The sequence below is a fragment of the Patiria miniata genome, unplaced genomic scaffold (assembly GCF_015706575.1).
Source record: "Patiria miniata isolate m_02_andy unplaced genomic scaffold, ASM1570657v1 HiC_scaffold_17, whole genome shotgun sequence".
In the NCBI taxonomy this organism is placed as follows: domain Eukaryota; kingdom Metazoa; phylum Echinodermata; class Asteroidea; order Valvatida; family Asterinidae; genus Patiria; species Patiria miniata.
In genome coordinates, this window is record NW_024037055.1 from 7567915 (window position 1) to 7583702 (window position 15788).

Consider the following 15788-nt stretch of genomic DNA (forward strand, 5'->3'; position numbering starts at 1 on the left):
CGGGACAGTTGCGGACATTATTTGACATGACACCGAAACCGCGTGCGTAGTTGAGCATCACGACTGGCGCGCTTTATTATCGCATCAAGAAATTGTGACAAATTGGGTAGAAATATTCATCCCAAACTGCCCTTCATTGGCCCACAAGGTATGCTTAGCAGAAGTAACGTTGGGTATAGTATTTCTCAGCAACAAAGGTAAGTTATACAGCACAAACAACGATGAATTTAAGGGTTTCTTGACTTGTTTTTTGTGTGAGCTTTTGAGCCCGTGAATTTCGCAATAACGCATGCGCTTTATATCCTTGACATACAATGATAAGCATAGCACGCGCGCAGCGGCCATTTTTTTTTGTCGGCGCGGCATGGTCGGCATGGTCGGTATTGTTCGACATTAGTCCGTGGGACGAGGCCTTTTTTTCGCTCGCCACGCGGTCTTGTTCGCCGAATTTTATAAAACTTCACAGACATGTAGATTATGGTGTAGGCCTACCATATCGAAAAAACTTTGTTCCCCGATTCACACTTTGTTTGGGAATGAGAAAATCTTGCATAAAAAACGTCGAAAATAGTCATAAGAACAATGAAGAAAAGATGTAATTTTTGAGTGGTTTTGAAATAAGACGCTTCAACTTATGTGATATACATGCATACATCATGGAGGTAGGCTACCTCCATGCATTCATGGAGGAAGGAATAGACCCTTTATAAAATTCTGCTGAAAAGGGTGGAAAGTCTGTTTAAAAAATTCATTTATGGATTTTCGACAAATTTCCCCCCCCCCCAAAAAAAAAATAGTGGGGGGGGGGGGGGGGGGGAGGGCAGAACTGAGAGATGTTACCCTGAGATTCTTTTTGCTAGGAGCCTCAATCATGTCAATCCTGCAAAATCCTCCGGCTATGACTGTCGGTAGGCTGAGGCAGAGGCAGTGACATCCTGGAGCAGTGCAGAGGATGTCAAGTATAATCAAGGACTCAATTTATGCACGGCTGAGCATAAACAACACAAGGTCCGGTCCAAGACCTTGACACAGTGCGTACTCCGAAATCAGCAACGCACTTTTGCCGTGTAACCTCAATCCTGCAAATTCCTCCAATTTGCAAAAAGGATTTTGGAGGATTCAGGGTGGTAACGGTTAATGTATAGATTGTTAAGTCATGAACTCGTCTATATCAAAAATATATCAAATTAAAGAGGGGGAAAAATCAAACATTCTGAAAAAAAAAATAAAACAGTCCGTTGAACGGTTAAAAGGTTACAGATTTTTGAATATTTTTTTTGTTATAGGCCTACTGCTGCTGTGCAGGTGTGGCACTGTCAGTAAAATAAAACTAAGTCCCAAGCAATTTTTGTGTACTTTGTGTCATTTTTGATGCTTCGTATCTCCAAACTTGTCATGAATATATCAGTTTGATATAATTATTGCCATGGCAACGCAAAAGTCCAAAAGAGACTTTCGTCTACTTAGTGTTTTATTCAATATCATATCCGGAAGGCAGTTTCGAATGGGATTGAACTAAAAATTGAAACGTAAAAATACAAATGGCAAATTGTATTTGGAATCGTGATAACAAATTATCAAAATGAGAAAAAAATAATAATTTGTGTAGACAAAGAATTCCGACAAAATTTTAGACAAAGAATTTTGGAAAACTTGGACGATCAACTGGTATTTTTTTTCCTTGGCCTTATTACTCTAAGATGTGGTAAAAAATGACATAAGACAGAGTTAACGAGACCCGGTCAGTGGCGGTCAGTAAATGGTACATTGTAAATATGCAGATATGTAAATATGCAGATATGTAAATATGCAAATGTAGGCCAACTTTGTCATGTTTGTTAGGAAGAAAATTGTCACACTTCCCATTATGCCCATAACAGACTTTTGGTGTCAAGATCCTTCTTTCCAAATGAAAATAAAACTGTATACAAAACCTAATTAGAAAAGCAATTTTATTTTTTTGTACTTTCTTCCCACCTCAGAACGCAGAATGTCGTACGGAGATCAAGACAGCTCTAAGGTGTACGTGGGCAACTTGTCCTTTCAGACGCAGGATGAGGACCTCCAGGGTATCTTCGGCGAGTATGGCTCAGTGACCGAATGTAAGAATTTCATGTAGAACCCGAGTTCATTTCCCACAGTGTGTAAGCTGTGTTTAACCCCAACACCCCAGGCATTTTTGCTAGGATGCAACCTTAATCCTGCAAAATGCTCCAACTGCCTCCGTGTGAAAATTGCATACAGCCTCAATCCTGCAAAATTCTGCTTTATCCTAGGAGGGGTGACCACTGCCTCAATCCTGCAAAATCCTCCAGCATTCACTGTCGTTATGTTGAGGCAGAGCCAGTGACATCCTGGAGCAGTGTTGAGGATTTCAAAGTGCAATCTAGGCCTAAATTCATGCACGGCTGAGCATAAAAAACACATGGTCCGGCCCAAGATCTAGACACAGTTCATCTTCCAAAACCAGCTTCACATTTTTGCCATATAACCGCAAAATCAGTAACTAGTATTGAATGAGAAAAACAGGCAGTCTTGGCAGATATTGACCCATCAACAGCATTGGCTGAATTTCTGCTCTCAATGATGTCACGACTTCTAAAGGAGGCTCTGGTTGGCTGGCGCGTGGGGTCGCATAAAATTTACAATTGGCCGATCGCGCTGCCATTGGTTGATAAACAGTACACAAATATTCAGTGGCTCAGAGTGAAATGAGAGGCATGTTATCGCAAGGTCAAATCTGGACTTTTCTGTTTCAGCAGGAATAGCTGACGTCCCCGAACTGTTCCCAGTGGGAACAGCGCATACCAATTGGAATAGGCGATGTTTCTTATTGGAACGTTCAAAGCGTGCCGACTTTTGAGACGTTCAGCGGCATTGCGATGGAACGTTGCATTCCCACAACTTGTATTTGCACCCCCAGTCTCCTGAATCCTGGCTAAAACACTGTGTGGCTCTTTGTTCTTTCACCTGCAGGTATCATTATCATGGACAGAGAAACTGGTCGTAGTCGTGGCTTTGGTTTTGTGACATTTGAGAAGCAAAATGAGGCTCAGAAAGCTATTGATGGCCTAGATGGTCAGGTAAGTTGCACGCCTGTAAACTGTGGACAGTCATTGTGATTTAATATGAGAGGAACATTTTGCTCAAAATGTTATGAAGTTTTCTGCCCCGTGTCTTGAAACCAGGGATAGCCTCGAAATTCATACTTTGGTTTGGGGAGAGGATTTCAATAAACGGCATATTTCATAATCAATGGAGTATAAAGGATACTGTTGACTGTACGCTACAACTACAGTCGAGTCTCGTTAATACAAACTCGTTCGAACCTAGCCAAATTGTTTGTTATATCAGAATTTTGTATTAAGAGGAACATCAGTCCCATTCATTGTGCACATAAATGCACAGTCGGGACTAAGGCTTTGTGTTTGTTATAACCAGAATTTTGTATTAACAGAGTTTGCACTAACGAGATTCGACTGTATATTTTTTTCCAGATTCAATGTAAATGTCCACATTGGCTTGATACATTTCTTTTGTGTCCCAAAACAGCCAGTCATCTCTTGAACCCAGTTTGTTGAGATCCATGGTCTCGGTATTTATACAAAAGATTTGTAATATTTTGGTATGGTTTTACTTTCGACTTGCAGGAGGTTGATGGAAGAACCATCAAGGTCAATATGGCTAGGCAGAGACGTGATGGTGGTGGCGGCGGTGGCGGTGGCGGTGGCGGTGGTGGTTATCGTCCCCGTGGTGGGCGTGGTGGAGGTGGAGCTGGTGGTGGCTACAGACAGGGAGGTTATGGCGGCTACGGTGGTTATTAGCTGACCGCATCTCAGCGACATCAAGAAAGGTAAATCAACAATGTTATAGTCAAGTCCATGACAAGTCCACACAGGTCCTCGCGAGCCAGTTCCAAGTTGAGTCACAAGCTGTTCTCGAGCCAGTCCCAAGTTGAGTCACAAGCTGTTCTCGAGCCAGTCCCAAGTTGAGTCACAAGCTGTTCTCGAGCCAGTCCCAAGTTGAGTCACAAGCTGTTCTCGAGCCAGTCCCAAGTTGAGTAACAAGCTGTTCTCGAGCCAGTACCAAGTTAAGTCACAAGCTGTTCTCGAGCCAGTCCCAAGTTGAGTCACAAGCTGTTCTCGAGCCAGTCCCAAGTTGAGTCGCAAGCTGTTCTCGAGCCAGTCCCAAGTTGAGTCACGAGCTGTTCTCGAGCCAGTCCCAAGTTGAGTCACAAGCTGTTCTCGAGCCAGTCCCAAGTTGAGGCACGAGCTGTTCAAAGCACTCCTTTGTTGTTGTTTACCCCTCCCCCCCCCCCCCTTTTGCGACAGGACTTGTGATTTACTTGTGGCCTGACTTGTGATGGGCTGACTTCACCACTCTAATTAACTGTGGAGTATGTTGTTATGTCGGACATGGCTTTTTTTTTAACGCCTCGAGTGAGATCGGGCTTCAGGTGAAAATAAAGAGATGCCATGATTCCCCCTGTGGAACAATAAAGAGAGACTGGGATATTTCTAGACTCGAGACCATCGCAGTTGATAGTTTTGTGTGTTGAGACCAAAGGGGCTTTTGGGTCGACCCCCACATCAATAAAAAAAAAAAATGCAACCAATGTCCCAAGATAAAGTGACCTATTTGAGAGAGAAATATGCCAAAAAATCTCAATTCACAAAATGTAGGTTGTGTGGCAGTCACCGTTGCGACAGTTGCCAGGGTAATGCGACACCAAAACTACGTGATTTAGAAAAGTTGAGACGATAGTTTCAAGGAGAGTAACCTCTCTGGGATTAGGCTGTTCTTCCCACTGCAGGCGAATAAGAATGCGGAACAGATAAATGCAAGCGCGGACGTTGTATCAGTCTCGCCACAAGGTAGGGCAGGCCAAAATATGTGTCCAATATGGTGTGCTAATAAACCAAGTCACCTTTGACATAATTGCCTGTCGGTTTTTGACAGGTAAATGCGGTTACCCAAGCTTCTGCCTCATTCCCCCAGTTTGTACCATGTAGGGCTGTTCTGAATATATGGAATACTCAAATATTTGCTCATCAACCGAAGCTTTTTGCCGGTTTGAATCGGGGATGTGAAATCTCAGCTTTAAAGCTGATGTCAGCTCTTTTTGTTTTGGATTTCAGCTTTTTTCCCCTCACTTGCTGTGTACAAAAGTATAGGAGATTTCCAAAGTTCAGCTTTTTTTACACCTTTTTCAGCTGTTTTCAGCTATTTTTTTATCAGTGGTCACTCACACCCCTGTTGAATGTGAGGGGGGGGGGGGGGGCTTCACATGAGGATATTTCTTTGTCTCCCAACATAACCACATCCTACGTTGTTTCATTTTTTTTTACTCTCCAGATGTGATGAGCACAGACGGTACTTGCTTTGCACTCTCATCTCTCGCACTCTTCAAATGAGGAGTGTCGAAAGTGTACGGCCAGTGATTTCTCATTAATATCAAGGGATTTTCCTTGTGCAGACTTAATCTTTTCATGCCCTTAGTCAGCAAACTCGTATCCACCAAAAAAAGGAAGCGGAACTACAAATTTCGCCTCCAGTTCTTGACTCTTAAAAAAACAAGTAGGAGATTCTCGAAGACAAGATGTGATATGATTGTAATAGTAGAAACCACTAATCAGTGAATGGTTGCCTGTGAGTTATTTTCGTGTAGTTTTAAAACCATCCTCTTAGAATTGATTGGTTTGTACTTTTTGTTTGATCAGAACACCTGTGTAGGTGGGTTTTTTTTTAATTTGTAGGCCGAGACACTCTTTGTTTGATTATATGAGTAATGGTACAACTTTTCTATTTTCCCGTCATTTTTTTTGCTTCCTACCTGCTTAATCTCATGTCAGCGTTTGTACTCGAAGTCCATCACAAGTCGCAGTCGGCAGTAACGCGATGAACAACGACAAGGGAAGGCTTTTGTAACGGTTCACTTGCATAGCTAGTGACTTGACTCAAGGCTGACGGACTTATGATGGACTTCGACTACAACACTGTCTCGTGTCTCTTCTCTTGCATAGATGTTCTTGAAATTCCATTTGCAACTGACCTGATTAATTAATGCTCATACCAAAACTGAATTGTTATTATTATTTTTTTTTATTATTATTATTTTTTTTTTTTTGGTGACTGCAGAAATTTTTTATGACAAGTGTGAATTTCTTAACTGTGTATGGCCTTACTTTCTCTGTTGTGTAAAAAAAACATCGGTTGTGTTATGTCGAAGGTACAGTCCGTAGTTTCATGGGTCTTGAAAGGTCATATACTGTGCAAGTGTTGGTTAAACATGTATTGTGTTTTGGATACTGTCATTTGATTGGTCTAGGGAGGTTCAAGCATCATGTTCATAATGACTTTATATCGTAGTTGACGTCACTCAAATACCACTTCCCAGCACTTGGCGTATAGTGTTTGGTGTAGCATAGCTGTTTGGAGGGTATTTCTGCTCCACAGATTCTCAAAAAAAAAATTCATTGCCAACAGCAGGAAGACTCGCAGAAATCAAAGGTTACATTGGGACGATTCAAATCATTTCTTGTCGAGTCGGATTAAGTCGAACTTTTTATATAGTTTGGATTTCCTGTAAGCTGTACATAAAGGTTTTAATTATTGCAGTCGGTGTCGTAGACTTCACTAAAAATATCTCTGATAAGGATACCTTACCACAGTAGAAAACGGTTCTCTTCTCACGCACGGTCTTCATATAATATTTAATCGGTTTCATGAAAAATACCATCGTTACTTTACTGTGTATGAAAAAAAAATTGGTACGGATTCTGGCACTTTGAAAGTACGCTGTAGTTATTCCCCCCGTCGTATTTAGATACAATTTAGATAAACTTTGTAATTTGTGTTCAGAGGCAAGCTAATAAACTGTTTCAGTTGAAACATTTGAAGATAACTGAACATTGTAAAAGGAGCTTGATCATTTAAAAGACTACTGCTTCAACAACAATCTGCTGTCGTGACTTGTTTGGACCAGTTATGAATTGGGGGGGGGGGGGAAGGGGAGGAGATTGCCCTGCCTTTCGACAATCCGGCCCTTTTTTTTATCTCAAAGAGCAACATGCAACAGCACCTCCAACCAGAACAAGTAGCTGTTACAAAAACGAGGGCAATAGGCTGTTCCAGGGGTCAGCAAAAATTAAATTAAAATTATTTGTACTGGATTAAAATCTCCAATTTTCTGTCCTGGAGTAGCGCCAGCAAATATTGAAAATGTCTGTATTTTGTTTCCTTTCCAAATGCCCCTAGAATCGCTCATTTCACCGCTCCTTAAATCCTGGACTTCAACACATCAGCTACTCCTATTTGAAAAATCCTGGCTCTGTCACTACCAGCCAAAGCCTATGGCTACAGTACGTAAATAGACCCTTTGCTCAAAGCGCCCTCACTGATGACAGGCAGCGCCATCACTGGGGTCTTTCAACAGTGCAAATGAAGGTCACAAGATTCGTTTCATCGCGCTGATTGATTGGAAAAATGTTACATTAGGGGCGGGGTAAATACCGAGACAATGAATGTCAAAGGTCGAGAGGATGTTTTTCTTTTTACTGGGGATCAGTCTGGAATCCGCGTCTGTGGAAATGCTATGTGAATCGGCCGCGGGACGGCGATAAGATCTGTCATGTGAGCAATTTGTGCACGTAGGGGCGTCCCGTACAGCTAGCTCATCATCAGGAAAGTGTTGCCGCAGATGACGAGGAGTTGCACTTGTAAAGTTGTAATTCGTCTCAGCTTTATATTACAAAATGGCAGCTTCTCCAAAAGCTAAAAGGCAGAAGACGGGAGAAGGGGTAGTATCATCGTGGTCCAAGTTCTCTGAGAGATTGGATAAATCGAAGATTTCAGAGATGTTCAAAGAAAAGGGCTACATCAGGGTACGTCGTCTAACTGAATCTATTTCGTGATAAATTACTAAAGCCGTAGGGGATACGATAGGGAGCTGGAGTCCGGCGAATATAACAGGGGCGGATCCAGGAATTGTCGCGGGGGGGGGGGGGGGGTTTCATCAGCAAAAAAAATTGAAAATGTACACAGGTTTTTTCTCCGGACACTTGGCCTCCGTAAAATCAAAAACTGGAGGGGGGGGGGGGGGCGGGGCTGGTACCATATATTTCAATAAAGGTGCTGTTCAAATCCAACAATTATTAAAACTAGATTACTGTTACAGAATGGTGTACCGTATTTTGAGCAGGCAGACATTATACGAGTATATTCTTTTCTGGGTGACACAGCAGGGGGGGGGGGGGGGTTTCAACTTATTTTTTAGGAATTTGTATGAAAAAAATTTTTTTGGACAGATTGACCCCCCCCCTCTGGATCCGCGCCTGTATAATTTGTTAGAGAAAGAAATGTCCTGTTTTGTTGGACATGCTGAAAAAAAAATTACACGACAAAATCAATGGCGTTTGAATCAGCTTCAATAGGTATTTGCACTTTGGAGATAACAACAATTTAAATGGCCAAATTTGGAGCTGAGTTTTTACATTCATGACATTATTTACTTCAAGGTTTGCTGTATACATCATGTACATGTATGTATTGTCCAAACCTATCAAAATGTATTAATATCAGGAATAAATGTAACGTGAGTAACGGTTTTTCTGCATCTTGTTTATCATACATAACACATTTTTTCTGGATGTCATCTTTGGTTCTTAGGTACAATGTACATGATGTAGGTCTAGGGATCTATCTACCATGGGAATAACAGTTATTATTAAACCTTTTCAGTAAGGTAATTACAGCCCAAGGAAACTCAAAAGTACATCAAAAATGTACAAAACAAATACAAAAACAAAATACATGTAACACAATAATAAGAAATACTCTGCCGTGCAGTATGAAACTAAATAAAATAGAGTTTTGCCATAAAAATTGGAATTGAAATTGAACTCATATTCAACTAAACAAACTTGGCAAACCGCTTCATGTTTACCTCTTAAAATTATAGGCCGATGCGTTTATTTCTGAGAAGGAGCTGAGCACCATCAAAGATGAACTGAAACGCTACGAGAACAATGTTGTTCCTGACCTACCACCCAAGATGGCTTTTTATGAGGAGAAAGGCAAGAAAGATTCGATTATTCGTCTGGAGAGAATGATGGACCATGACGAATTCTTCAAAGTGAGTTCTCAGTTGCTTTCAGATAGCAATTGCCACATTATTAATTTGCTACTAAGGGTTGTTATACAAATAATGAATGTTTGTGAGTGCAATGGTAAGAAAAATTTCATGAGGTGACAGATGAAATGTTCCATTCCACGAGGCGAAGCCGAGTGGAATGGAACATTTCATCTGTCACCGAATGAAATTATTCTTTCCATTGCACAAACGTGAAACATTCATTTTTTGTTTTATATAACACCTGAATAAATCCTTGTCATCTGATTGGTTGACTTTTAATAGCCAATTTATTCAGGTTAAAAACTGTTTCAAAGTTCAACAAGTTCATCATATTTTATTAATGCAAACTGTTCAACAGGTTGAGAACAATCATTTTCAATTTATCTTGATTTAACAGCGCCACTACCAGCAGCAGTGACAGCGTGCAAAGGAAGTTCTATTCACCGTGCAATAGTACTTCCATTGCACTGTGCGCTGCGCGCCACGCTCGCGCCGTGCGTTGGTACGAATAATTCAATGGCATGTGATCAACGATCCACCTATCAGATGACAGGGATTTATTCAGGTGTTGTATAAAATATGCTAGTGCAGTAAGCATTCTTTAGTGCCACATGATATTTACATTGCCTGTGGACTAGTCCGAAAATTTGGGACTCTCCATACTGTGTATGAGAGTCCAAAAACTTTGAAAACATGCAACACAGGAAAAAAGACTGGCACATGAAACAACCAGTCCAACATCCCTTTAGTACTGCATGATCAATTGTGTCAAAAGAAACATCTGGTATCGGTCTCTATTTCTAAACATCTCTCCATAGTCTGCTACCAGACTACTGAAGAGGTCATTCTTTTCAAACAGTTGGACATGTACGAGTCTAGTCTTAGGCCCCCCAAAAAAATATTCGGTCTCTGGTCAGACCAAAGTTCTGGAATTGACGCGGCGACGCGGCTTTTTTTGTTTGTTTGGCTTTTCTTTCTTTTTTCTTCAAGCTTGGATTGTACAGACAAGGTGGGATACTATTTTGCTTTTTTGGTGTCATGTTTATTGGTGTCCTCCATAATTTGCCTTGGTGCTCTCGATCATTTGCCTTGGTGCAATTTCCCATTCCTTGGTGCTCTTTGGTAAAAAAAAAATTGAGGAGGTGCGGCAATAGAGGGCGCTGTTGGAGCTACCGCGGAACATTTTGGAAAAAAAAAAGATTGACGCGCATGATAAAAATCGACACGCGCGCTGACCAGAGACCGACTTATTTTCTTTTTTGGCCTTAGGCTTCAAATTTAAATCACTTGGCTTCACTCTCGGGTGCAAAATGGTGATGAAAAGTCTCCTTTAAAAGTTGCAGTGAGACCGCAAACTTGGCAGGTGAAATACTGCGGGAACTTGTCTTTACCTATGAATTAAAATTTTGGAGAATTTTGTTGGGTAAAGCGTGAGTAAAGTTGGCCTGAATTTGTTTGTCAGGTTTCTCTGCACTCACGGTCCCAGTCTGCCTTTATCGGTATGCTTTATAAATGTACTACAAAATCCATTAAAGGGAATATACATCATTTGCTTTTGCTGTAATTTTCAGAAATGGATGGAATTGGGGGGTTGGAAATATAAAGCAAATATAGTTACACTGACTTTTTGGAGGTTTTGGGTTCGAAAATGCTATAAAAACCAAGAAAAACAATCATTTCCCTGTAGTCTGGCTCCCTGACTCCATATAAGAAGAAACAGAGCAGTTTACATACATTGGGGAATTGTAAGGTCAGGGAACCAGTCTAGCTGGCTCGTACCCGTTCATAGGTTTGTAATCGATTACAAACAAGTGCAATGGTCAATTGGGGCCAGTATTTGAAAAAAAGCCAGTTGTTTCCAACGCTGATCGGCCGATCAGCGTTGGAAATTGATATAAAAATACAACTTTTCTTGAAAATGACAGTATACCAGGTGCCATCATTTTACAGGATGCTTTAGACTGTCATTTACCAACATCCTATTAAGGTATTTCGCAAAAACTTGGTAGTTTTTTTTTTCGATGTTTGCAAATGTTGTATATTCCCTTTAATATCAGCGAAAACTTAAAAGAAAAATGAGTGTATATGCAACATTACAAAATCCATTAATATCAGCAAAAACTTTAACATCATGAATAATCATTAAAGTTGACACATCTCTCAGCAAGGTTATGATTCAGTTCTTATATTGTAAATTGGTGAGTCATGTACCTTTTTGGTTGTTGATTTCATCATAAGTTACTTAAAGCTATAGTCAATCATTTGCAGCTATCTGAAAAGTAACTGGCGTAATTATTGTTGAAAAACATACTTGGTTGAAAGATAGTAAGGGGACTAAACTCCCTGTGAAATTATTCTTTCTGGCAAGCTGTCATTTTGAAGTAATCAACAAAAGAAGGCCTTTCCAACGGTGCTTCTTAAGACGCACCATTTTGTTATTCGGCGAAGCGGGCGCAAGCATTGGCACGATGCACACGCGCGCGCGGTTGCTATAATTCGTCGGTTCAGTGCGCGACATCGCGTAGCTGCAATTGGCTCAGTGAGAACGTGTCTCGGACGCTGAATTCAGGCCAAATTTAAAACATGATTCAGCTACTTTTGATTTGAAATTGAGATCCTAGAATGCTGTTTTCTCGGAATATACAGCAGAAGCTGAGCTGAAACTTCATCAGGTTAGTTGTTCAGTACCCTGATTTAGATTTTGAGCACTTTTGTTGCTTCAAACGAACAAAATGCACAATTCACAAATGACATGAATGATGGACTATATCTTTAAGTCTCACCTGATTCTCGTGGGTTGATTTTCTTTCTTTTTCTTTGACCTTTGACCCTCTTCCCAGGATCTGGGAGAATCGCCTGCTTTCAACGGGCTGGCTGACTTGCTCTTGGGTGAAAAGTGCATCCCCAACAATGTGCAATATTTCTCCAAGCCACCGGGAGCCAAATGCACCCCTGCACATCAAGATGGCAAATACTTCATGCATGATAAAGGTTGGTTTTTGCTAAGGCTCATATTTTCTAGATTTGACACCCGACTAAGTTTAAATCGTACAAAGGACAGGCAACACCCCTCAAGTTTCTGAAGTGGTATTTGTTGACAATGTTACACTCTGTCGTCTGAGTAGCCTGCATTGTAGTTCCCATAAATCGCAAACATACCGAATTCAAGTCTTATTTATGTGCCGTGTACGTGGATATTTAAGTGGTTGAAAAATTTCCAGTATATGTGACCACTTTTTCTGGACTTGCTTTTTGAGAAAGTTCGGCTATTTTGAGGGACATTCATAATGTTGTTTTTTTTAGATGATCAACAAAATTTGATGGAATTCTGATGCTAAGCTCAAATTGAGACTTGTAATTTTAGAGGGTGTACATGAATTGGGTGGCTACATATGGGCCTTCCCCCAAGGTTATTCAAGAACAAACCATGTAAACAGATTACAGTTTGATGTAACATGTCTCAATCTGTTTCGATCCATTAGGCATTACGTTTTGGCTTGCCCTGGATGACGCGGATGCTGAAAATGGCTGCATGTACTATGTCCCGCAGTCCGATAGGAAAGGAGAGCTTGAACACCGTAAGACAGATGCCTTGGGCTTCAGCCAGGCGCTGGTGGAGTACGAAGACTGGATGAAAGAGACCGAGAATGTGATGCCAGCCAAGAAAGGTCAGTAGGTCACAGGGAGGTCAGTGGGAGGTCGAGAAAGCCAAGAGGCTAAGATGCAGTTTCTAGCAGTTGGGAAGTTGCAAGAAGTAGTAGGCTGATAAATCACAAGGAAGGTCAGGAGGTCAATGGAAAGGTCAGTAAGTGACACGGGAGGCCCGTAGGGCAAGAGAGGTCAATAGGTGACATGGAAGTCCAGATAGTCATAAGGTAGGTCAGGAGGTCAAAACAAAGGTCAGTTAAGTCATGGGAGGCCCGAAGGGCAAAAGAGGTCAATAGGTCACATGGAAGTTCAGATGGTCATAAGGTAGGCCAAGAGGTCAAAAGAAAGGTCAGTTAAGTCATGGGAGGTCAGTAGGGCAAGAGAGGTCAGTAGGGGACATGGAAGTTCAAATGGTCATAACATACGTCAGGAGGTCAAAAGAAAGGTCAGTTAAGTCATGGGAGGTCAGGAGGGCAAGAGAGGTCAATAGGTCACATGGAAGTTCAAATGGTCATAACATAGGTCAGGAGGTCAAAAGAAAGGTCAGTTAAGTCATGGGAGGTCAGTAGGGCAAGAGAGGTCAGTAGGTGACATGGAAGTTCAGATGGTCATAACATAGGTCAGGAGGTCAAAAGAAAGGTCAGTTTCATGGGAGGTCAGTAGGGCAAGAGAGGTCAGAAGGTGACATGGAAGTTCAGATGGTCATAGGTGACATGGAAGTTCAGATGGTCATAAGGTAGGTCAGGAGGTCAAAAGAAAGGTCAGTTAAGTCATGGGAGGTCAGTAGGTGACATGGAAGTTCAGTAGGTCATAAGATAGGTCAGAAGGTCATAAGATAGGTCAGTAGGTCATAAGATAGGTCAGTAGGTCATAAGAAGGTTTGAAGGTCACAAGACATATCAGTAGGTTTTGAGTAGGTAAATTACAAAGTACATGTATGTGGAAAGTTAATTGAAACACAGAAGGAGTTGAGTTATATTTTTCGAATGAATTGCCCTAATCTTTTCTCAGCATAATTAAGTGACTTGTTGATTGTGTTTTACGCTATATTTCCTCTGTGTAGGAACTCTGCTGGGTCACCATCCTTACATGGTTCACAGAGCAGGAGAAAACAAGTAAGTATGAATTTGTTTTTAATGAAAACATTTTTTTTGTCGGATTTCATTATGAGTCGGTCATTCATATTGAACTTTATTTTATGTTATCCTCGTAAAAAAAGGTCCAAGGAGCGTTGGAGGCCGGCCCTGGGATTGACCTACTGGGCCAAAAGTGCCGTCGACGATGAAGAATTGCAGAAGAAACATGCCGCGTACAATGCCAAGCTCATGAGTGAGCTCGCCAACAAGGGGCGTATTTAAGTACACAGCTCATCTTTTGTCTGGCCCGCCCTTTGGGACACCCTGTCTAGCACCCTTTTGTGACTTCACCATGAACGAGTAAGTTACGGTGCTCGACTAGAGTCAACTCTTGTCCCAAAACGGTGTCGGTTACTCACGTTACATTTTTGATGTACTTTTGAGTTTCCTTGGGCTGTAATTACCGTACTGAAAAGGTTTGATAACTGTTATCCCCATGGTAGATAGAGTAGACCTAGACCTACCTAAGCACCAAAGATGACATCCAGAATCATGTGTTATGTATGATAAACAAGACGCACAAAATTGGTTACTCACGTTACGAAAATGTAACGTGAGTAACCGATTTTGTGCATCTTGTTATCATACATAACACATTTTTCTGGATGTCATCTTTGGCATGTACTGTGCTTAGGTAGGTCTAGGTCTACTCTATCTACCATGGGTACAACAGTTATTAAACCTTTTCAGTAAGGTAATTACAGCCCAAGGAAACTCAAAAGTACATCAAAAATGTAACGTGAGTAACCGTGGAATTGCCTTCTCACATTTACTTGGTAGGCGAGTGAGGAGTGCATACATCAATTTGTTTTTTGAAACATAGATAACTTAACCCTATCCACTCCATCAAAATCTATCCCTCCATTTTGGTGGATTTTTTTCACAACATGCAGGATTTTACACAGCTGACATAACACAGCACTGAAATTGATTAAGGCAAGGAACTTGGTGTCCGGGTTCAAAAATGTTGTTGTGATCAATTGACAATCGTATAGTGATGCGCGGCTGAAATTTAAATGAAACTCTTAGAGGTTTAGGCCAAGGAGTATCTGCACAATCCACAAATTTTAAAATTGACTTCATGGTTTTGTAGTTATTTAAAAAAAAGTCAGACGGACGCATTTTTTGGGACTTAACTGTATAGAATATAAGTTTAACCATCTTCATTAATCAGTCCAATTGTTCGTTTGTTTTGTGGTATGCTTACAAGTTTGTTTTTGCTTCAGAAGTAGTCTTTGTACATTTTAGCCAAGCCGAGATTCAACAAATATTGTATATCTTTACTTTTATTGATGTATTTAATGGATGTTTTTATCTTTTCATTTGTCAAAATCATTCCTTGATCCAACTTTAAATCCTGGTTTGATAGGAGAGCAAAAAGAGTCTCAATATGAATGTTTTTATTTGAGTTTGAAAAGCATTCAGTTGATTTTACCCGTACTTGTATTTTATTTTTAGAACTGTGCCAAATTTTATTTTAAGAAGATTCTTGCTGTGGGGTGCTGTGGTCCAATGGTTACGTTGTTCGACTCGTGTGCCGTGGTACATGGGTTCGAATCCTGACCGTGGGAACATGGTGCTTGTGCTCTTGAGCAAGGCACTTTACCATTATTGCTTCGTCCTTCGGATGGGACGTAAAGCCGTAGGTCCCGTGTGTTGTGTAATGCACGTTAAAGAACCCAGTAACACTTATCGCTTAGAGAAGGGGTTTGCCCCGGTGTTTCTGGCAGTGGCTGCAATATGCGCCGCAGTACCTTGTAAACCATTATAAGGTGCTACATACTGGGTCTCATATTTCTCATAAACTTTATTTGCCTTTCTTTAATAATAGACATAATTTCCAGCGCTTTGAGTACCTAATTGTTGGTAGA

At 41.0% G+C, this 15788-nt stretch overlaps 2 protein-coding genes across 2 annotated transcripts; both read left to right on the top strand.

The window, feature by feature from the left end:
* LOC119723706 (glycine-rich RNA-binding protein-like) lies at positions 1 to 6909 on the top strand. Its single transcript, XM_038194501.1, has 5 exons — positions 1 to 197; positions 1983 to 2102; positions 2977 to 3083; positions 3651 to 3853; positions 5356 to 6909. The coding sequence occupies exons 2-4, from the start codon at positions 1991 to 1993 to the stop codon at positions 3822 to 3824; spliced, it is 393 nt and encodes a 130-aa protein (XP_038050429.1). The 5' UTR covers positions 1 to 197; positions 1983 to 1990; the 3' UTR covers positions 3825 to 3853; positions 5356 to 6909.
* Positions 6910 to 7455: 546 nt separating this feature from the next.
* LOC119723707 (phytanoyl-CoA dioxygenase-like) lies at positions 7456 to 14336 on the top strand. Its single transcript, XM_038194503.1, has 6 exons — positions 7456 to 7883; positions 8960 to 9133; positions 11974 to 12124; positions 12616 to 12801; positions 13845 to 13896; positions 14001 to 14336. Exons 1-6 carry the CDS (start codon positions 7755 to 7757, stop codon positions 14137 to 14139), a joined length of 831 nt encoding a protein of 276 aa, XP_038050431.1. The 5' UTR covers positions 7456 to 7754; the 3' UTR covers positions 14140 to 14336.
* The last annotated feature ends 1452 nt before the right edge of the window (positions 14337 to 15788 follow it).